Source organism: Mucor mucedo, assembly GCF_025094135.1.
Source record: "Mucor mucedo strain NRRL 3635 chromosome Unknown EV154scaffold_9, whole genome shotgun sequence".
NCBI classification, from domain to species: Eukaryota; Fungi; Mucoromycota; class Mucoromycetes; order Mucorales; family Mucoraceae; genus Mucor; species Mucor mucedo.
In genome coordinates this window covers 438,274-457,862 of record NW_026252293.1, presented here as the reverse complement: position 1 = coordinate 457,862, position 19,589 = coordinate 438,274, and the positions used below count along the sequence as shown (strand labels likewise).

Here is a 19,589-nt window from a genome sequence, read left to right as displayed (position 1 = left end):
GAAGTATGTTAAGGGGAAAGAAAGGGAGAAGAATAAAGTGTGTGAACCAGCTTTATTTATAGATAAACAAGCTTATGTCAGGATGATTTCATTTGTCTATTTTATCATCCATAATGTTTGAACCTTTACTTAAAATAGAAACATTGGCAAAAAACCCCCAAACAAATCGGAATTTGGTAGTTGTATATCTGCGTTCCAGTAGTAGCTTGTAATGACAGTGAAGCAGATTTTATGGAAAACAGAAATCGATTATCCCATGAAGTTTAGATGATATGGCATGTCAATCGACGTGTAGACCATCGCGTGATTATAAAAAATACGTTTGAAAAAAATACGGAGGTTTAGACATTTCCCCAAAATCATACCAATAAAAATTGACAATTATCATTTAAAAAAGTGTTTTGTTAACATATGGTGTTGGTATATTTACTTTTTAAGAGTATCGAAGTTAAAGCATAAGAGAGAAATATAATTTCCAGCAACTTAAGTTACGGTATTGTATTTTAGACCATTTGGTTTTTTACCTAAGCCAGCGATATATTCAATGCGGGGAAAGGGTAAAGACCCCAAGCGGAAGTAAAGGATCCCCTCAAAAGCCGCTGGGAGCTTCAGCCGTTCAGGCGGAGAGTTACCAGCGGACAAGGGCCGGTGGAACCCTGAACGAAAATTTCCTAGTAAAAAAAAGTTTTTTTTAAGGGAATTAATATTTAATCTCCGGAATAAAGATAGATCAGGGCGAAAATACAAGCAGGCGGCATTTTTAGCCATAATGTAAGAGCACATCTAGATGGACAGTTTGGTGCCGAAGCTGTTTATGTTACGGGTAACCGATCTGCTCCTAATACAAGATTTCATGAGTTCATACGGGGTCTTGGTTTCGGTCGGTTGCTTCAAAAAGCTGGTAAAAGGGTGTACTTGATTGATGAATTTAGAGCAAGTCAGTGCTACACAGCCTGTGAAAGTAGAAGTCTCGAAACGTTTTGGATGGTCGATAACCCGCGCCCTCATAGACGAAGAGCAAAATCTCGTGTAATTAAACATTAATAATTTTTTTATCTAATAATTTTTTTTTGTTAAACCAGACTGCTCAGGTCTCCCGCTCATCACCATATTATACATAAGAATTGGTGGAGAAAGACCGAGTTGATTCAAAAACTTTTTAAATAGTGGACGATGTGGATCCTGCTGAGGTCGCAAAAGTTTATTGGCAATAGCCGAACTGATGAAGAAGAAGCTAAAGCTAATAACGCAACTACACCAAATCAAGATGCCCCCCCTTCAAATAAAATGGGAGATTCTAGTTTTTAAATAACAAGTCCCTGGTAATAATGATGCTGATGCCGATGACTGTATCCTTTACAATAATTGCATGAATTACTTGTTCTCGTAAAAAACATCTAGCTTTTTTATTTTTGTTTTTCAAAATGTTACTCATTCTAGTCATCAAATCACAACCAAATATCGACATCAGACATGTCAAAAATGGCAGAGAACGCCGGTGATATAGTCATGGAGTACCACGGTCTTTGGTTTTTTTTCAATTATCATTATCAGTAAGAGCACATCACTTCGTTATATAAAAGACGGTAATCAATATAATCATCATTTGGGTAGTAAATATTTTACAAGCATTAATTAGTACGGCTCAAAAAAAGATGCATGCAGCTCAAAATAAGCTAAAAATCACGCAGATAAAACAAAATGCAATCCAATGGTAAAGTAAACTGCCCACGTGGCATATTGTATTGCAGAAACTGTCAAAATATCTATCGTGATTTGATGTCATTTATTTCATTCCTTCCAACATATAAACATCTTTGTAAAATTAAAAATGACTATTAATTATATAAATCATGTACAAATAAGCTGCGAGAAATTAAGGTTTATTGGCTTAGTATTTAATGTTTTCAAAACAATGGAATATTAGCTTTAAGAACCGCAACAATCTGTAAATAAAAACAGTGGAATTTAGCTTTCTGCAGATCCTTTCGATCCAAAGTAAAGTTTATTTGTAAATAAAGTTTTCTATAATTTTATTTATACCTTGACGTCTTCTTAGAACAGATTTGCATTTATTTGTGTCCCGTATTTCTGTTTGAGAAAGCTTAGCCTGATTCCGTACTCAGGGCGTAAATAACGGCTATTACGACGAATTATAAAAAGACTCAATTTTATGACCTATCCCATATTTTTTATTATTTCTCACCGAATATATTTTTTAAAGTCAAAATGCATTTTTGTGGTACCTTTATCTGTTTGGTTGCTATCGTCCTAATGGTGACATCTGTATCTGCTTCAATTAACGGGGATGATGATAATGGTGGTGGTCATGTTAGATTAATCTTTAAAAGAAGTGATGTATCGAATGGTAATGCCATGCGCCGCAGAAGAATGGGGGTATCTGCAAGAAAGAGATATGTAAAAAATGCTTTAGCGGCGGAAGCAGATATACCTACAGTTTTTTCTGGTCCTGTTAAAAGACAAGAAAGCATGGACGGAGATGTGGACGGAGACATAGATGCAGACATAGACGCAAACATAGACACAGACATAGACGGAGTCATGGACGAAAACAACGACGAAAGCAACGACGAAAGCAACGACGAAGAGGAATCAGACGAAAATGAAAGTTAATAAAACTTGATGATAATGAGATAATGAAGATTCACCGTGGTCCGATAATACGTAATCGAATTACTTTTTATAAATGCATAACTGACATAGTGTAATTAAAGCCAATAATCACTCAAAATAAAATTGATTTCAATAAAAAAAAATTATCCGGTATAACGTGGTTTGTTGTTACCATGCAGCTTTGACGCAGACCATTCTTTCGTTAATGACCACATAAGTATTGATCATCTGAATGTGACTACGATGGTTTGTGTTTTATTAGTTTGATTAAAGACGGTTATAGAGACCTACCCATTATAAATGTAATGGTTCATCATTTTGATAAGAACAATACGGAAAAATACATATGATCGCCTGAGATTTATGAACGGTGGAGTAAAATAGCCACCAAAAAATGACTATTGTGTATTCAGATACATGCAAAATACATTTGTAAATTGGAATTCAAAGCTGTAGTTCACTAGTTAAAATGGGTTTCCTTAGATGCTTTAGTTTTTCCGTGATTTTATTCAATTCAGTACATTTATCTGTGACCATATATTACAGTAAAATTTCACCGAGAGCGATTTTTATCCTATTTCCATTTAAATAATGGAACAACCCGAATATGTTATTAATTTATATAAACTACAAATGATTGAAAAATAGATTCTTAAGAGGTGTATTTTCAGCCGACCAATGTGTGGCACAGCTTCCGAGCCTTTAAACAAATAAATTCGCATAAGCACAGCAAATTATTTCATTGGAAAACTTACATATTGTATGGATACAGTCGGCTTGAAGGGACAGAGTGAAACCATATAGGATGTTTTAGATGTATGTATCTACGCATAAACGGCTCCTACATGTTTTGATTATAAAGGAAAAAGGGGAAGAGATGTATATGCCGAGTGTCTATCTAAAACGAATGTTCTTTTCACCAAGTCTTTCATAGTTTATAGTACAATTATTTTCTTTATCAACTGTTTATTCAAGCTGTATTATTGTTGACTAGTTTTTTTTTTTTTTTTTTTTTTTTTTTTTTTTTTTTTTTTTTTTCAAATCAATAAAGCTGTTATGGCTTAGACACGTATTCAAATACTCCTTGAACATTGCTATATAAGTTTGTCACATTTTATGTCTCTTGATGTTTTTAATTTGTATTTTCCACTACAACAATATCTTTCTACATGCATTTTAGTGATTATATTCTAGCTTTTTTTGCAATAATAATGCCGGTACCTTACACTGCTGCTCATGGCTCCCGCCCATCACCCTATCTTATAAAAGAGTTGGTAGAGCAAGACCAAGTTAATCCAAAAGCGTCTTCAAATACTGGAAGACGTGGATCGCTCTTAGATCGCAGAAGAAGAGGTATTGTCAGTCGCCACACTGATGATGAACAAAATGTAGCAAGCGATGGAACTCCATTAAACCATGATGGTCTCCCTTCAAATGAAATCAAAGGTCCTGGTTTTTAAGAAAAGACTTCCAGATGCTAATGCTATTGATGCCGATAGCAGTATCCTCTACCACAACCACATAAATGTTTTCTTCCCCGAAAAAGTATTTAGCTTTAGCTTTATTTTTAAAGGTGTCAGAATAAAATGTATGGCATTTCAATCAATTTCACAATAGTCACATAGGCTGGCTTGATAAATCTCTATTTTATCGTTAACATTTGGCATGAATCTATTTGACTAACTTGCCCAATATAAAAAAAATTATAATGCTGGTAAATATTTAAGCTGATGAAAACAGTACCTCAAAGACATCTGGTAATTATACGTTTGAATAAAGCAAACATAATTCTTGCAATTAGATAAATATGATAATTAAAAAATGGCTATCGTTTTTAAATATAAGTCATGACAGCCAATTTGATGTAAAAATCATACCATGTTTCATGTGAAACTCTTAGAACTGCATTCATATTAAACAGATAAAAATCGTTAAGAAAATGACTGGCAGACTAGTAAGTCCTGTATCGAAGTAAATGAAAAAGTTTCCCATTGGTAGAGATGTTTCTATGTCACAACATACACTTAGCGCAATAGGGATGTTTGGCTGTTTATCTACAGTACATATTAACGGCCTACATTTATATATATCATTAATAATGCCGGTAGTTGTACATCTGAGAAAGGATCATCACGAATTTTGATGCTGAAAAATACGTCCAAAACAAAGAAAGATATGCACAGAACCTATAGTCAGCTGAAACACATACAATAATGCGGGTGAGAACAAGTGACGAGGCATTAGTGTAAAATGATTACTATGGTATAGGCGAGATATGTCAAAATGCATCGTGTTCTGATATTACATATCTGGATAATAGTACCCTTATAATAGGAAGCTACTAAATTACCAGAAAACTACTAATTGTTAATTCCAACGGCACCTGACTAAAGTTGGGCTTAGTAAAGTACTTTTAGAACGATTTAAAAGATTGCTTCCCTAAATAGCAACGCTTTGTAAATAAAAATTCATGTACAATTAAATATTGCGCTGCAGATCGTTTTTTTTTTTTTTTTTTTTTTTTTTTTCTAAATCAAGGATTTATAAGCGAGATGAAAAAGAATGTTAAAAGCTTTTATATATCTATTATCACCACCAGATTAAGTATTTTTATTAGCCGATTCAATGGTCCAGAAATTTAACACTTGTAGATAATAAAATAGACATAAGTTTTTTGATGGAACAGAAATGCGTCTATTAGCGTCACGTTTTGTTTGGAACAGTTTTGTTTGCATGTAAACAAACCCAGCTTCTGCACTTGGCGTATAACGGTAGTCCAGAGGTAGTATAAAAAGTCGAAAGTTTTTGATCCGTACGTTTCAGCTATAATTTTTAATTCATTTACTTCAAAATGCATTTTTCTAACTCCTTTGTCTACTTGATAGCTATTGTTCTAATAATGGCTTCTCTGACTGTTTCAGCTTATGAAAATGAAGAAGAAAAACATCTTGTCTCTGAATCAAACGCATTACCAATCGGTAGTGCCATGCGTCGCAGGAGAATAGACAAGGCCGCAAGAAAACGAGATGTCAAAAACACTTTATCTAATAAGGAAGGGACAAACACTAATAATCTCTGCGGACACTGTGCTGTCGCTGACAATAGCTAAAGTCAAAGAGAAAATAGTGCTCATAATCAACGATCGAAATGAATTAAATAAATTAGGTCTTCTTTCTCTGTTACAATGACTCCATATGACATACCCAATTTATCATAGCATTTAAGCATACTTAACAGATCGGGGTGCTACTACATTTGGCATGGTAGTGGTAAGAGTGATATAATTACCTAAAGCGAACACGCATGGCAACACCAATGCCATGGCTTTATTGTATTCCTTTTTGGTTTTGATGGGCGCGGATATGTCTCCGCAACAAGTGTTCTTTTTTATACTTGCTACACAGCATTGTGAACAATCGCAATCAGGTGTGATCCGTTTATTGTTCTCAGAAATTAAAAAAAAAAAAAAGTCCAAACCCAATAGGTCAGAAAAATCTTAATTTTTTTTTGTTACGCAGAATTGTACAATAAGGCATGAAAGTTATCTTTTCAATTGATCATTAAAAAAGAAAAAAGAAAGTTTTGTATGTGTATCAATGTAAGCTTTATTATTATAAGAATGGGGGGTTTAGATAGTAGTTATTTGTTCACCGTGGATGAAGATCCTGCCTTCATTTGATTGTCATAGATAGGAGGTTTATTCATATCTGATACTAAGACGGCTTCCTCTTGTCTGCTTACGATAGTTTCATCTACAGCAGTGGTTGGTAAACTTTGAGGCACCTGGAGACTTTGATCTCTCCATTGTTGTGGCACAGATCTGAATCCCTGCATAGTATGCTCAAACCAGGTACGTATACCAAGACGTTGCATGGACAATAAAGCAGCCGAAACAAGGCCTGATATGAACCCAATACCATCATTCGAGTATGCTACCAAACTACCTGTTGTTAATAGCATGATGGTAAAATTCTCTCTTTTTCGCACTTCGTCCTGTTCAAAATCATTTACAGATCTTGCAGCACTTCCTAATTCAACACCTGATATAAATAACATGACTGCCAAGAGCGAGGTAGGGAAGGCTTGTAGTAACCCGACCAGCGAGCTACCAAATAGTATTCCCAAAAGTAACTTGCATGCACCCAAAAAGATAACGGAGACTTCTGTTCGAGCACCAAAACGATATTGACCGGCTAACCCACCAGATCCATGACAGAGTGGCATAGCACCAAACCAACATCCGATCAGGTTCATTATTCCCACGCTCATGGCTACACGAGATGTAGTAGCGTGCTTTTTAGGAAACAAGTCATCGATCAATGCACACAATGCAATGACTGAGTTTAATGAAGTCAATGGAAGTTGTCCCAAACCCGCATTTAAGAAGCCAGTACGGAATTCAGACGCGCTAGGTACAATCACGGTATCAGGATAATGACCTCCAATCACGCTGGGTCGTGGTAAATCAGCTCCGGCAGTGGTAGCAAACATCAAGACTAGTGCAAAGATGAGACCAATACAAAAAATGATTAAAGCAGACGGGATACGTGTACGATAACAAGCTACGACAAAAATAAATGCTAATAACACCCATGTATTGTTGTTGGCCCAGTTGCTTTTATCAATCGTCCATTTAAGACCGGGGATCAGATTATGCGCTTTGATAATGAGTTGAATCGCTGTACCAAGCTGTAAACCTAAAATCTGCATGAGATTTTTTCAAAGGTGTGACAACATGGTGTCATATGGCATACCTTTAATAACAGGAGTAGGGGTAAAAGCTCCAATGAGATGGATTGTTCGAGTTATACCAAGGACAAATATAATAGCACCCACCGCTATATCATAAAGTAAGTCTTGAGTATATATATATATATATATATATAAAAGTAAAGACTTAAAAAAAAACTTACATAACCCGGCTGCCATATTCTCATTGATTGACATGTGTTTGGTCAAGACAACAGCAGCGATGGCTATATGTGCCAAATTTAGAAAAAATAAATTTAATCAGGGTATCTTTACAAATAAAAGCCATTGGCTACCTTTCATTGGTTGGACACAAACAGGCACCTGGAACATCAATCCTGATAGAATATTCCATATACCTGTGAACCACAAGGTGCTTGTAAGGTTGATCTGGCCTGAAACTGCCAAAGACATCATAATGGGTAAAAGGGTTCCAAGATCACCCAAGCTGCCAGATATCTGATTTTTTTGTAAGTTTTAATTTTTTTTTCTCGCGCAATGAACGAACCTCCTGCAAGGTAAAATTTTCTCTGTAACGTCGTAAATAATTCATGATGAAAGAAGGGAAGAAGAGGAAAAAAAAAAAAAAGATTCTGCAAAGCAGCATTGTACAAATAAATAAAAAAAAATGCGTAGTTTAAAAAAAGTCCGTGTAACAGATAGGCAACTATCTGTGTGTATGTGTGTGTGTGTGTGTGTGTGTGTGTTTATTTACATAGGGGGAGGCATATTACTATCCATTTCTGTTGGCTTTCTCTTCCAGACAATATCCAAAGTTCTTTCAGCTAACAAACGATCCATTGTCACTTGCCATTGTTCGAGCTCTTTATCTTCGACATTACCACCCATCTCTAACAAAGCCAAATGAGGTACACCGTTCTTTAACAAGACCTCCACCATAGCCTCCAAATCCTGATGCATAATATGATTACAACCAATGTCCAAACGTTTGATATCACTGCCGCTTAATTCGGGCAGTAAACTTGGGTCAGCACCAAATCCACCAATCAAATTACTGAACAGTCCAAGGTAGTGTAACTGTGTATCCAACAGTGCACCGAAACCCTTTGCTCCAATGCCGTTCTCACCCAATTCCAAGTGGCGTAATGTATTGATCTTGGATAACAAGACAGCACCATCATCATCAATACGGTTTTGACGCAATTTTAATTCGACGATAGATGTGGCAGCCAAATGTTGTGTGAATCCTGTCAAGGCACTTGATTCGATACCGTTATTATCCAACCAAACGTGAGTGAGAGCTGTGTTGGATTGGAAGGCTTTACCCAAAGCTTGAGCTAAAGCATTACCATGTAAAGTACGTGTCTCATCCGTCTTTTTCGCCTCATTCTCTTCCTCCAACTTATTATCGCCTTGTTCTAACGCAGGTGGTGGTAAAAGTGATAATTCGGTTTCGGCAGAGACAACATCGACCATCTTTAAAATACGTAAATGTTTGTTGTTTTCCAACGCGGCTGCAATAAGACTGGCACCGGCCAAAAGTGAATTATCAGATAATTCCAATTCTTGCACTTTACTGTAACGGTTACTGATTAAATGTTCAGCAATGGCCTGAGCACCAACAGGGCCGATTTTGTTCATGGATAAGTTGATCTTTAATAAACCTGACATGGCAGGAGCCAAGATCTCCATGGCCGCATCGTCCAGATCGTTTCTAGCCAAGTTTATTTCTTGCAAAGTTTTGTTCTTGGCAAGACACTGAGCAAGACTATGAAGTACGTGATAATTCTTTTTGGTGAATAAACCCTTGTTTTCCAAATCCAACTTGATAAGGCCTTCATTGGCAGCCAAACCTTCACAGAACAAACCAAAGACATGTTCGTCGTGACCAAAAGAAGCGCTACCCAAGTTTAATGTCTTGAGGGTATCGTTCAATGTCAGTGATTCAGAAAGGTGGTCTACACTGGTTGCGTCCAAGACATGTCCAGAAACGTACAGATCGCGAAGGTGTGTGTTGGTACCGATCGCTTGAAAGATACGACCTAATTCTGCAGTGGTGACACGTCGAATGCTCAAGATATGAAGTGAAACTAATTTGGGATCATCTTCTTCAAGTTGTTTGACCCATCGATCAACAGCGCCGTCATTACCTCCCCAAACCATTTTTATTTTTTTTTATGATAAAAAGTAACGAGTTTTCTTTTCGTCTGTTAAAAATTGTTTAAAAAAACGTAATTCTTACACTGTGACTTTTTTTTTCGTCGTGTGGTGGTAATGTAATGGTGGTGGGGGAATCATATTTTATTGTACAAAATTATTATCAATATAAGGAGTAAGATTTGGGAAGGAAAGGAGTAGTAGGAAGGGAAAAAGATTGTTTTTTTTTAAGAAAGAAGGAGGCAAAAAGTGGTAGAGGATTTCATACAAGGATGAGAAAAGTGGGGGGTAACATACGCATTGAAACGTATAGCATTAAATGGTAGGATTATTGAGATCTTCTTCTGTATTAATATCAGTTGATTTATGAATATCATCTAGACTTCCTCTGCGTGGTTCTTCGACCACCTTGACGGATTTGGGCAAGGGAGAAGATTCAGAAGAAATTACTTTTGGCATGGCAGGTCTACTGCTATTACCCGACGTACGTAGAGTCCAAGGTAAGGCACCCATTCTACTCGTTGCATGTTAGTCTTTTATTAATACAATAAAGTCTTTTTAATATGGAAGACTTACCTTGCATAAAACATTTGCAACCTTAAACGCATCGCCTCATGATAGAGATCAGGGATACTTCTGTTACTATACAAACCTTGTCTGATATTTCTAATCAATACATAAAATTCACAGACAGCAACCAATCTATCACGACAGAATCTATCGATGCAAGCCCAATCATCAAAATACGAAATTCTAAATCGATAAGGTAAAGAGGTGCCATCATTTCTTCCACAGGCTTGACATCCACTAAACACCGTCGATTGATTGTTTGAACTGAATCTTTCCCACATCATTGACTTTGCACCCGAGAATTTTAATGGTGTCTCACCCACCGCTCTTTTTGATTGTTCTTCAGCAAATCCAGGTGGAGCTTCTTCAATGAAACAGGTATTCAATACAATGGCTTCATTGATTTTACGAGCAGATAATCTTGAATTAGGACCAAAGCGCAAACAAGCTTCCACATCCTCTTCTTGACAGTATTTCATAAATGGGATTGTATGAAGTTTTTTCAGAGGGACCGAGGTTCCTGCTTTTACAAATTCTTCAAATTCATCAAGAATTAGAGAATCAATCTGAGCATGCTTTTGTTCATTTGTCAACAGAGTCATGCGTTCTGCTAATAGACTTGTGATATCCTTGATATGATCTGGTGTCTTTGGCATGATACTATCGTCCACCGCCATATCCTCCATCCTCTTTCGAAGTTCCTTTAATTGCATCTGTTCAGCTCCTAATCTCTCTTTTGTCTCTTGCAATTGATTCTCCAAATGCTTTTGAGCAATTTCCAAATTATGTTTAGCTCTCTTCTCTGTTGCAACCATACCATTGGCCTCTTCAAACAATCGACGAGAAAGGTCTTCTAATTCACTTTCGACCATATCTTTTGAATGTTGAATTTCAGCAACTCGTTCAATTTCATCCACATATTTGTCATTGAGTAATTCCATATCACTCTGTAAAGCTTGAAATCGGCTCGTCTTGTCTTCCAACTCACGTTGCACTTGTTCCATACGCAAGTTTAACTCACTGATACACTTTATTTGCTCTTCAATTCGAACCTGTTCCTCCCCGAGTTGTTGTTGGAGCTGTCTTATTTCTTCCTGGTATTGCGCTTTCTCGGCCAGAAGCTCCTCAATGATTGGGATGGGCAAATGGCATAGTGAGCAAGTGGTAATGTCGTCTTCATTTAAAATGTGTTTACAAGGACAATCTTGAGTTAATGGAGATGTTTTCTTGTTTGTTGTTGGCAACATGGGAGAAGAAGAACTGGGTGACATTGGAAGAGAAGGTGGGAGTGGGATAAACTTGGCTTCGGGATTATCGCTTGTTGGTTTATCAATAGCTGCTTGAAGACTCGAATAAAGATGCGCAATATCTTTCTTTTTGGCTTCTAATTCATCCTTATTGCTTTCCATTATAAATAAAATAGATGAAAGAAAAAGTAAAAAAAAAAAAACAAAAAAAAAAAAAAAAACTTAAACTTGTGTGTGTGTAAGTGAAATGGTTCACGTGATCTACAGTGAAGGAGGGGTCAATTGTCCTCTCCATAACTCCTTTATTACTTTTCCATTTATAATATGTCTATCAAATAAGGCTGGTACGTGGCATTGTCTAACATTACCATATATTTGGCCACCTAAACCTCTTTGATGAATAATGACATTACCAGCAAATTTATGACCTATCAATGACGAGATGATTAGTTTAATTCCCCGCGCTACAATAAAACGTTTTTTTTACCTCCAAAATGACTTGTACCCCACACTTTGACTTTGTTTGACAATCCTTTTTCTTCAATCACCTTATTAAATTCATCCACAATCAATGGCCCCAATTTACCACACCGCATGTCTCTTCTTTCATGTGTACACACCAATACAACCGTATCTGCTTCCACATCTTGTAATTTATCCAAGTGGGGTAAAGGTGAAGTAGGGTCCTGCCAAATATGGCTCAAAACGGAGTAGAGTGTGCTATCTGTGTCAATCGATAGTGGGTCTACAGAGGGAATAATTTTAAATTCGGGAAAAAGCATGACATCTGGCTTATTGTCCATGGTAGGTGTTTCCGATACAGTATACATCACCATGGCTTGAGAAGCTGGCCGATGTGTCTTGAGCCAATTGTTCTCTGTAAGCATAATCGTTTGCATAATACCAGGTACAGACTCCACTTTAGCTCGAGTCCATTCTACAGCATCATAACCCACACATGGCATAATATGTCGCACCGCATCAGGGCGGCACATATCAGCCGAAAGTTCAATCTTTTTACCTAGTACGACAGGCATAGGGTGTGCTTGACAGGGGACAAAACCATTTTCCGTACTTTTGGCATTGACATCAGGACAGCATGGCTCGAATCTGGAAAACGGAAACGGTTTCTTGTCAAATGGTATATTAGTCGAGTACAAGCGCAAAGGTGTTTTAGGTAATAGTCTTTTCAACATTAGGTATATAAAGAAAGAAATTGTAAATGAATTAAAAAAAAAAAAAACTTTCCTATTTATACTTACTTATCGGCGCTCATGCGCGCTGTTTCGGGAAGTGTAATACAATTTGTCAACAGCCATTTTAACCGCAGGTTGCAGTTCTTCTTTTACAATAAGATATTCTTCCTGTTGTTGTGGTATCACTCATTTTTTTATATGTTGCATTTTAACATTAGTACAGCTTGTACATATGGAGACAGGCATGGGGAGCGATGTGATTGAGATGGGTCGTCTTGAGCCCATGGAGTACATTGTTTAAAATAAATCTACCGTTTACTCCTACAAAGATCAAGGAACACCCAAGGGTATCTAACTGACTTGGCTCGCAACACAACTATGAGCGTTATCGATTAATTAAGGCTGTCGACTGTGAAAAAAAAGAGTGTCGGTTCAGGAGAAAGAGATGAAATGAAGGTTACACTTACGCAGCAAGCAATACATGCAATATATGGTAAGAGCTACCACAATGGTAAGTAAAATAACAGTACTATAAGATTTGGTGGTGTCTACCTGTATTCATACAAAAAAATAAAGAGCGATATGATGAATTATAAATTTTACTGCCATAGACAAGGCAACTTTATAATAATGAAAGGGAAAAGACGTTTTTATTTATCTATGACACCAGTGTAAAATAGTTCCCGATAAACAGTTGGTTAACGAGCCAGGAACGAGAATGTGGAAGCGTATACTGACCCGAAAATTGAATCTAAACCGTATACAAGTACGAGGTAACTTGATCCCCAGCCTAACTTTTGGCTACCTCACAATACACAACAGAAAAACTCATAATGAACAATGCATTCTGCACCATGTTGGGGGCGTTACTTTTTTACCATAGTAACAGGACGTTATCTGCGCCATTAGACAAATATTGGTTTTAGGGTTAATACTCTGTGCAACTGTCTAAAAGGATGTCACTCTCTGGCTGGCTACGTGGATTGCTGTAAACAGACAACCCAGGCTAAGCTCTTACAAGACTTACTCGAGTATCAAACGTTTTATAGCACCGTCGTTCAAGAATAAAGCTCATAATGAAGTAATTTCTTACTACCTTCGCCAAGAACGATCAAGAGTGGGAACTGACTTTCACGAGGAGTCTTGTAAGTTAAAAGCCAATCTGCTACGTTAACCACTGAAATCAACTGAAGGTGTGGAACCGAAGTAAGAGTTCCTAAAATTAGAAATATGAATCCATAAGTCAGAGTGTACACGAATAAAACATTACACATAAGATGACCTCTCGAGTGAAGCCAAGTGTAAGCTTTGATAACCAGCAAGCTCCTCTCTAGAAACTGATTACATAAGAAAAAAAATTCCTGCCTCAAACTCCCTTATATACAAACTTGATCTGTTTTGTTACTTCCCCATTCATCGCATACTACCCATTAATCAGTCCATTGAACTTTAGGCAGACTCATACGTACAACATGGCGTGCTAAATATGACAATGTAAATTATTATGCATTGAAATATTTGCCTTCAAATGAGGGATGATTTTGTGTGACCAAATAAATGAAGGTCTTCAGCCAACTACAAATTTGCTCTATTAGGATTGATAGATTATAATTGCTGTTTAACATTTTCTCGATTGTATACTGACCAAGAGCATAAGTTTCTGGACAGGACAGCGTGATGTCAGTGTAAAAAAGCTTATATTACATTCCTTTTAGCTGGTAACACAAATGAGCCAACCCTCATTTCAACGATTCATAATTTACATAATAAACCTGAAAATAAAATTCAGATTTATATAGAGCAAGCATGCCGATTTAGCAAGATAGAACAGATAAATAATGCTGATATACCTTGTGGTTTTTTTCTGGAAATATTAGGCTTATTCCCAACAAAATGTCAAAATTTACTTTGGGCGGTCATTTTTTTTTTTTATCTGTTGATCCAGCTTAGTTTCAACTTTTTTTTTTTCTTTGCATGAAGTGCAAATAGAGCTTAAGGTCTAGACTCCAGAATCTAGTAAACAGTTTATCAATTGATGGAAGTGTGTACTTTTTGTATCTTGCTTCATCTAAAAGCTTTGATTGTAACAGCCTAAATAGGAGTTTTATAATACCTTTGACACGAAATAATACTCATGTGTGTGCTGGATCTTTTATAAAAAGATTCAATATATCGTGACTCTTTTAAAACATAAACAAAAAAAGGAGAGAATTAAGTTAATGTAGCGTGGGAGCCAAGCCAATGACATAATCATTATTTTTATTCAATTCATCAGTTTCATCAGTTTCATCAGTTTCATCAGTTTCTTTTTTCTTTTTATCATCATTTTTTTTTTAAAGACTACCTCTTCAAAAGTCAAAGGCTCTTTCTAGCACTGCAAAAGGTACTTTTGATGTGTTATTTATGGCTATTACCTGTGTAAGTTCATGTCTAACAACTTTGATAGCTCTCAATAATAATGTTCTTTGACAGGGTCTTCATTCAGCTCTTTTCGAGCAAGTAAAAGAACCTTGGCTTTGTTCTGCTCCTGGTTGACAGGGCAAAAAAAGAGGTAAGCTCATGTATATCATATTAGATATCAATTAATATTAATACCCTTTGACAGAGCCGTTATTTCGCTCTCTTTAAGCCGGCGGAATAATTTTTTCTGCCTGTGCTTAAGCTCCGTAGGTGTATACTTTATCATCTCGTAAACTATATACTGACACCGATTTTTTTTTTTTTTTTAGTCGTCGGCTACTTCTTATCCTTTGGTGGGGTCTTTCTCTACACCTTTATAAAAGAATTATTTCTGTCCGTCCGCTTCTTACGGTCTCCCTCGCGTCGTAGGGGGACAGGAGCTTGATTTTTCTCAGCTCCTGGTTAAAAGAACAGAAGAAAAAAAAAGAGGTAAGTTCATGTCTATCAATCTGTATAACCCTCGATCGTAATATTCTTTAACAGTACACTCTTTCCTGGCTTTTCGGGTCTGAAAAGGGTTCTTTATTCCTCGCCCTGGATTTATGTATGGGTATATATTATCTTCTTGTTAATGATTCATAATTAACATTAATTTCTATCTCAGTCTTGGAGGAGGTTTTTTCTTATCTTGTTTTCCTCCACTTCTTTGTGGAGGAGCACGAAGCATTTTTCGTCCGTCTTTGTTTTAGCCGGGGAGCTTCGGCTCCCCTTACGCACGTTCCAAGGAGCCAGTCGAATGGCCTTCTTCTGCTGCTGGTTAGCAGGACAAAGGTAAGAAATCACTTGAATTCATATTATTTAATTATGGTTAATAACAATGTCACATTGAACAAGGTTAAAGAGTCTGTAAATTCATACAAACCTCGTTGCATAGAAAAAAAAACCTTTCTATTTCCAGAGCGACAATATAGTCAAGTATTCCAAACAAGACTATATTGTCCAATTATGGGGATACACGCTCAAGACGTTTTTTTTCCTCGGTGGATAAAACCACCCTTCAAATCCGTTGGTAATTATAACTTCCGGAATAAAATATTTGTATGTACTGAATGTAATATATTAGGGGCGAAACCATGTTAAGCAGCCACAAAAGTCAAAATTTGCGTATGAAGTTAGACATGCGACTTATGGTAATGGATAAAAACAGTATGTCATCGACGGCTTAAATGGTGAATACGCTCGTAAACCTGGGAGTGGTAAATTCTAAAAGGATAAGTTGAAGCTAGTGCTGGGCGGAATGCCATATTTGAAAGAAATTCTGGAAACGTCTCCATTTTTAGAAGAAAAGGATGTCGTAAATATTAAGATTCCAATGATTCGAATTATGGGGTTTAAAGCTGTAGAATCCATTGTCCGTATACAAGACAAGGGTCTTATCCTTTGGTGGGGTCTTTCTTCACACCTTTATGAAGACATTTCTCTTGTTCAGCCGCTTCTTACGGTCTCCCTCGTGTCAGGAGCTTGACTTTGATAAGCTCCTGGTTAACAGGACAAAAAAAAAAGAGGTAAATCCATGTCTATCAATCTGTATAACGCTCCATAGTAATATTCTTTAACAGGACACTCCTTCCTGGCTTTTCGGGTCTGAAGAGGGTTCTTTATTCCTCGTCCTAGATTTATGTATGGGTATATTTTATCTTCTTGTTAATTATCCATAATTAACATTGATTTTTTTTCTTAGTCTTGGACGAGGTTTTTTTCTCCTCATATTGCTTTCCTCCGCTGCTTTGTGGAGGATAACATGGAGTTTTTTGTGTCCGACTTTTCCTTAGCTGGGGGGGCTTCGGCTCCCCTCACACACGTCCCAAGGAGCCAGGCGTATAGCCTTGTTCCGCTCCTGGTCAGCAGGGCAAAGGTAAGAAACTGCCTGAATTTATAGTTATGTTTCTAAATAAACTTTTTTTTTTCACATTACATAGTTCTGAAGGCGTTGTCCTTGCTAAGATCCCCTCAGGCTTTGCCCTGACTTTTCTGCCTGGGGCGTCTCTGAATCGGGGTATTTTTGGAGGTTTTTTACCTTTAATTAGTGGGGTCTTTATAGAAGCGGCCTTTAACTGTTCATCCTTCAACAGCGACCATTCAACAAAGACCTGTGATTGAGGTAAAAACAAGGATAACTAGCTCGCGTTTATTTTGTAAAAGCTTTTAATACTTCATGTTTAGCAGGAACGAAGGGAAAAAACTTGTCAAGTCACAAACTGACTCGGTAAGAATCAAGTTTTAATGTACTGAACCTTCTCTTATCTGCTTATAAATGTAGACAAGTTCCCATATTATAACTGTGGATTCTTTCTACGTACCTGGCTTGGATGACACCTTGTGTCACAATTTAAAAAAATGTGCACTATTAATGTCGAAACCTGTCAAAAGAAACGAAAGACAAGGATGTATCAGTAAGTTGATCAAGGATTTTTCGTTGGTCAAGGTAAAATGAATTTTTCTATAAGGCGTTCGTGTATATACAGAAATGACTAAATAAACGTTTGATAGCATTTGCTGAAAGAAACTCGAGAACATAATCGATGAAGGGAAGGTTGATGATGACACTGATGAAAAAACATCATCAACCTTTACCTTGATTTTATGCTTTGGGTGTGTGGTTCATTGTAGCCAACAGCCTACCTCCATTGAATAAACATGAATCTTATTTATTCTCCTCAAAAAAAGTGAATCACATAAAAAGTTAACTCTTTTCTGCTGACCCGGTATTTAGAATGATGTGACATCATGGGGTGAAGGGACGAAAAGGCATAAGTCTTTTTGTCTACAGTAATTAAAAAACGATATAATGGAAATGACATCATTGTACAGTTACGATGATCTGGTGTAGCCATCCCCTCTTTTTTTTTTTTTTTAGCCGAGATTTGCAAAAACTCAGAAAAAAGGGGTGGATGAATTGATGTAAAAAAAAAAAAAAAGGAAAGAGGTTCATAACGTATTTCAGTTTCCTATTGGAAACGCAGGGACGGTTGGGGGGGGGATATAAGCCTATTTTGTTACACTTTTTGTTTTGTACATCAATTTAAAAACATTAAATTGTTAAAGGGGGGATGGGGATATGTCTATAATGTTTCAGTACTCCTAAACCCGTGGGTAACAAGATTAACCGTATAATGAAAAACAAAGGGATTTACACAATCCTTTTTTTTTGTTCGTGTTTTTTTTTGCATTTTACCGTGTTGTTACACTAACAACAAACAAAATAATAAATACAGATTTCCATGGTGAACAAAAATGTTTACCATCATTCCCAATATGTGGGTATCGTTAAAAAAAAAAAACTTTGAAAAGGCTAAAAAATGTCCCTCCCCCCCCCCCCCAAAAATGGTGACACCTGCATTTTTAAGGAGCTCTCTCTCTTTTACGTATGTAGATGACATGGGCGGAGACCAATCACAAAATTATGATACCACTTTTTTTTTAATACGCGATCGTGTGTACGCCCAAACATACACACAAAATACAAAGTTACACATGTACCTCTTGCTTTTACCGATGATCTGTCCGGATACCTAGAAATCCTGATGTCGGGGCAAAGTTAAAAGTGTCGCGTTTTAAGTATCACACACAATTGCGTTACCCGTGCTTTTTGTTTATACCGGCTTTCATTGAAGGTTTTGGGCTTTTTAATCATGTCTTTAGCAGGAATGGTACACAAGATAGAAAATCAAAATGGTCTCCCAACCCGTAAAAAAACAAAAGAAAACAGCAGCCAGTTTACATTTAAACCTTTTCTCTCGCATCGAAATAAATAAAAAACAGACTGTTATAATCATTGTTTTCTCCTCAACCATATTGGAAAAAAAAAAGCGCATCTACTTATGTAAGTTACAATTCTTGGAAATAATAATTTTGTTGTTCATACGACATTGTGACCATATAAACCTATCAATCCTTTGTTCATCATCCCTTTTTTTTTTTTTGGTGATTTTTTTTTCTATCCAATGTCAAATAGTAGACTGTCGATAGTGTAATGGAAGTTGATGTCATTTGAGAGTATGTCACTACGAAATCATATTCAGTAACACCGCAAGCAAAAAAAGAATGAGTGATCGTTAAAGTAGAATAGAAAACAACATGACACATCTCTTGCATAGAAGTGGAGATATAGCTTACTCATGTTTACTTTGGGGGTATCCATAAAACAGCTTTTTTCTTTAGTTTAGCCATTGTTTCAACAATTTCCTCTATAGTATCTCTGGAGTCGATACTATTGCTTTATAGATGAATAGCAAACATTTTTATCCACTCGTGTTTTAAGTCCTCATTAGTCATTTTTTATACTATCAAAATAATAAAGTTGGTGGGGCCACATACACAAAAAAAAAAAAAAAAAAAAAAAAAAAAAAAAAAAAAGAAAGAGAAGAGGGGATTTCTCAAAATGAAAATAACTTTATCATTTTCACTATGGATACGTGACTACTGCAATGAACGTCATCAGTGCAATGATGATTGTACTACTGAGATTTAATCCTGAGTACAAGAGAAGTATTTAAATAAGTAAGAAACCGTTAAAGTTTCCGATTTGCACTAGTACCAACTGAAATAGATATGCATATACACACACTGGGGAGGGGGGTGGGGGAAAAAAACCGAGTATGACCTCTCTCTCTCT

General features: G+C 36.5%; 12 protein-coding genes across 12 annotated transcripts; 7 read left to right on the top strand and 5 right to left on the bottom strand.

Annotated features, from left to right (window-relative positions):
• Positions 1-783: 783 nt before the first annotated feature.
• EV154DRAFT_412848 (uncharacterized protein) lies at positions 784-1,044 on the top strand (the record flags this gene model as incomplete). The annotated part of the gene is made up of 1 exon (XM_051595537.1): positions 784-1,044. A coding segment is annotated over one exon (261 nt), but the record flags the coding sequence as incomplete, so codon positions are not given.
• A 1,161-nt stretch (positions 1,045-2,205) lies between these two features.
• On the top strand, positions 2,206-2,826 carry EV154DRAFT_494889 (uncharacterized protein). The gene has a single exon (XM_051599963.1). The coding sequence runs from the start codon at positions 2,230-2,232 to the stop codon at positions 2,632-2,634; it is 405 nt and encodes a 134-aa protein (XP_051462195.1). The 5' UTR covers positions 2,206-2,229; the 3' UTR covers positions 2,635-2,826.
• Positions 2,827-3,783: 957 nt separating this feature from the next.
• Positions 3,784-4,423, top strand: EV154DRAFT_494888 (uncharacterized protein). Its single transcript, XM_051599962.1, has 2 exons — positions 3,784-4,313; positions 4,378-4,423. The coding sequence occupies exon 1, from the start codon at positions 3,804-3,806 to the stop codon at positions 4,092-4,094; it is 291 nt and encodes a 96-aa protein (XP_051462194.1). The 5' UTR covers positions 3,784-3,803; the 3' UTR covers positions 4,095-4,313; positions 4,378-4,423.
• A 759-nt stretch (positions 4,424-5,182) lies between these two features.
• On the top strand, positions 5,183-5,822 carry EV154DRAFT_494886 (uncharacterized protein; the record flags this gene model as incomplete). Its single annotated transcript, XM_051599961.1, has 1 exon — positions 5,183-5,822. A coding segment is annotated over exon 1 (254 nt), but the record flags the coding sequence as incomplete, so codon positions are not given.
• A 392-nt stretch (positions 5,823-6,214) lies between these two features.
• Positions 6,215-8,041, bottom strand: EV154DRAFT_494881 (uncharacterized protein). Its single transcript, XM_051599960.1, has 5 exons — positions 7,892-8,041; positions 7,680-7,842; positions 7,548-7,610; positions 7,389-7,472; positions 6,215-7,331 (listed from the first exon to the last, which is right to left on the bottom strand). Exons 1-5 carry the CDS (start codon positions 7,988-7,990, stop codon positions 6,274-6,276), a joined length of 1,467 nt encoding a protein of 488 aa, XP_051462192.1. The 5' UTR covers positions 7,991-8,041; the 3' UTR covers positions 6,215-6,273.
• A 15-nt stretch (positions 8,042-8,056) lies between these two features.
• EV154DRAFT_494880 (uncharacterized protein) lies at positions 8,057-9,520 on the bottom strand. The gene has a single exon (XM_051599959.1). The coding sequence runs from the start codon at positions 9,505-9,507 to the stop codon at positions 8,095-8,097; it is 1,413 nt and encodes a 470-aa protein (XP_051462191.1). The 5' UTR covers positions 9,508-9,520; the 3' UTR covers positions 8,057-8,094.
• Positions 9,521-9,615: 95 nt separating this feature from the next.
• Positions 9,616-11,492, bottom strand: EV154DRAFT_494879 (uncharacterized protein). The gene is made up of 2 exons (XM_051599958.1): positions 10,078-11,492; positions 9,616-10,015 (listed from the first exon to the last, which is right to left on the bottom strand). The coding sequence occupies exons 1-2, from the start codon at positions 11,478-11,480 to the stop codon at positions 9,817-9,819; spliced, it is 1,602 nt and encodes a 533-aa protein (XP_051462190.1). The 5' UTR covers positions 11,481-11,492; the 3' UTR covers positions 9,616-9,816.
• A 58-nt stretch (positions 11,493-11,550) lies between these two features.
• Positions 11,551-12,549, bottom strand: EV154DRAFT_436291 (Sucrase/ferredoxin-like-domain-containing protein). The gene is made up of 2 exons (XM_051596817.1): positions 11,806-12,549; positions 11,551-11,746 (listed from the first exon to the last, which is right to left on the bottom strand). The coding sequence occupies exons 1-2, from the start codon at positions 12,512-12,514 to the stop codon at positions 11,580-11,582; spliced, it is 876 nt and encodes a 291-aa protein (XP_051462189.1). The 5' UTR covers positions 12,515-12,549; the 3' UTR covers positions 11,551-11,579.
• A 663-nt stretch (positions 12,550-13,212) lies between these two features.
• EV154DRAFT_548105 (uncharacterized protein) lies at positions 13,213-13,954 on the bottom strand (the record flags this gene model as incomplete). Its single annotated transcript, XM_051604792.1, has 3 exons — positions 13,608-13,954; positions 13,393-13,411; positions 13,213-13,315 (listed from the first exon to the last, which is right to left on the bottom strand). Exons 1-3 carry the CDS (start codon positions 13,786-13,788, stop codon positions 13,213-13,215), a joined length of 303 nt encoding a protein of 100 aa, XP_051462188.1. The 5' UTR covers positions 13,789-13,954.
• A 963-nt stretch (positions 13,955-14,917) lies between these two features.
• EV154DRAFT_477221 (uncharacterized protein) lies at positions 14,918-16,439 on the top strand (the record flags this gene model as incomplete). The annotated part of the gene is made up of 6 exons (XM_051598089.1): positions 14,918-14,932; positions 14,987-15,013; positions 15,298-15,403; positions 15,579-15,745; positions 16,038-16,104; positions 16,228-16,439. The coding sequence occupies 6 exons, from the start codon at positions 14,918-14,920 to the stop codon at positions 16,437-16,439; spliced, it is 594 nt and encodes a 197-aa protein (XP_051462187.1).
• A 690-nt stretch (positions 16,440-17,129) lies between these two features.
• EV154DRAFT_477220 (uncharacterized protein) lies at positions 17,130-17,609 on the top strand (the record flags this gene model as incomplete). Its single annotated transcript, XM_051598088.1, has 3 exons — positions 17,130-17,180; positions 17,235-17,399; positions 17,478-17,609. 3 exons carry the CDS (start codon positions 17,130-17,132, stop codon positions 17,607-17,609), a joined length of 348 nt encoding a protein of 115 aa, XP_051462186.1.
• Positions 17,610-18,308: 699 nt separating this feature from the next.
• Positions 18,309-19,304, top strand: EV154DRAFT_494875 (uncharacterized protein). Its single transcript, XM_051599957.1, has 2 exons — positions 18,309-18,495; positions 18,555-19,304. Exon 2 carries the CDS (start codon positions 18,647-18,649, stop codon positions 18,941-18,943), a length of 297 nt encoding a protein of 98 aa, XP_051462185.1. The 5' UTR covers positions 18,309-18,495; positions 18,555-18,646; the 3' UTR covers positions 18,944-19,304.
• The last annotated feature ends 285 nt before the right edge of the window (positions 19,305-19,589 follow it).

What these genes read in the sequence shown, in the direction of transcription:
- EV154DRAFT_494881 (XM_051599960.1), bottom strand. Translation starts at nt 7,990, where the DNA reads ATGCTGCTTTGCAGAATCTTTTTTTTTTTTTTCCTCTTCTTCCCTTCT. An exon ending in GAATATGGCAGCCGGGTTAT is followed by an intron (nt 7,473 to 7,547) that starts GTAAGTTTTTTT and finishes TTTATGATATAG; the next exon opens with CGGTGGGTGCTATTATATTT. An exon ending in CCCTACTCCTGTTATTAAAG is followed by an intron (nt 7,332 to 7,388) that starts GTATGCCATATG and finishes TGCAGATTTTAG; the next exon opens with GTTTACAGCTTGGTACAGCG.
- EV154DRAFT_494880 (XM_051599959.1), bottom strand. Translation starts at nt 9,507, where the DNA reads ATGGTTTGGGGAGGTAATGACGGCGCTGTTGATCGATGGGTCAAACAA.
- EV154DRAFT_494889 (XM_051599963.1), top strand. Translation starts at nt 2,230, where the DNA reads ATGCATTTTTGTGGTACCTTTATCTGTTTGGTTGCTATCGTCCTAATG.
- EV154DRAFT_494879 (XM_051599958.1), bottom strand. Translation starts at nt 11,480, where the DNA reads ATGGAAAGCAATAAGGATGAATTAGAAGCCAAAAAGAAAGATATTGCG. An exon ending in TTGCAAATGTTTTATGCAAG is followed by an intron (nt 10,016 to 10,077) that starts GTAAGTCTTCCA and finishes TGCAACGAGTAG; the next exon opens with AATGGGTGCCTTACCTTGGA.
- EV154DRAFT_494875 (XM_051599957.1), top strand. Translation starts at nt 18,647, where the DNA reads ATGGTCTCCCAACCCGTAAAAAAACAAAAGAAAACAGCAGCCAGTTTA.
- EV154DRAFT_494888 (XM_051599962.1), top strand. Translation starts at nt 3,804, where the DNA reads ATGCATTTTAGTGATTATATTCTAGCTTTTTTTGCAATAATAATGCCG.
- EV154DRAFT_436291 (XM_051596817.1), bottom strand. Translation starts at nt 12,514, where the DNA reads ATGTTGAAAAGACTATTACCTAAAACACCTTTGCGCTTGTACTCGACT. An exon ending in GGGTACAAGTCATTTTGGAG is followed by an intron (nt 11,747 to 11,805) that starts GTAAAAAAAACG and finishes CGTCATTGATAG; the next exon opens with GTCATAAATTTGCTGGTAAT.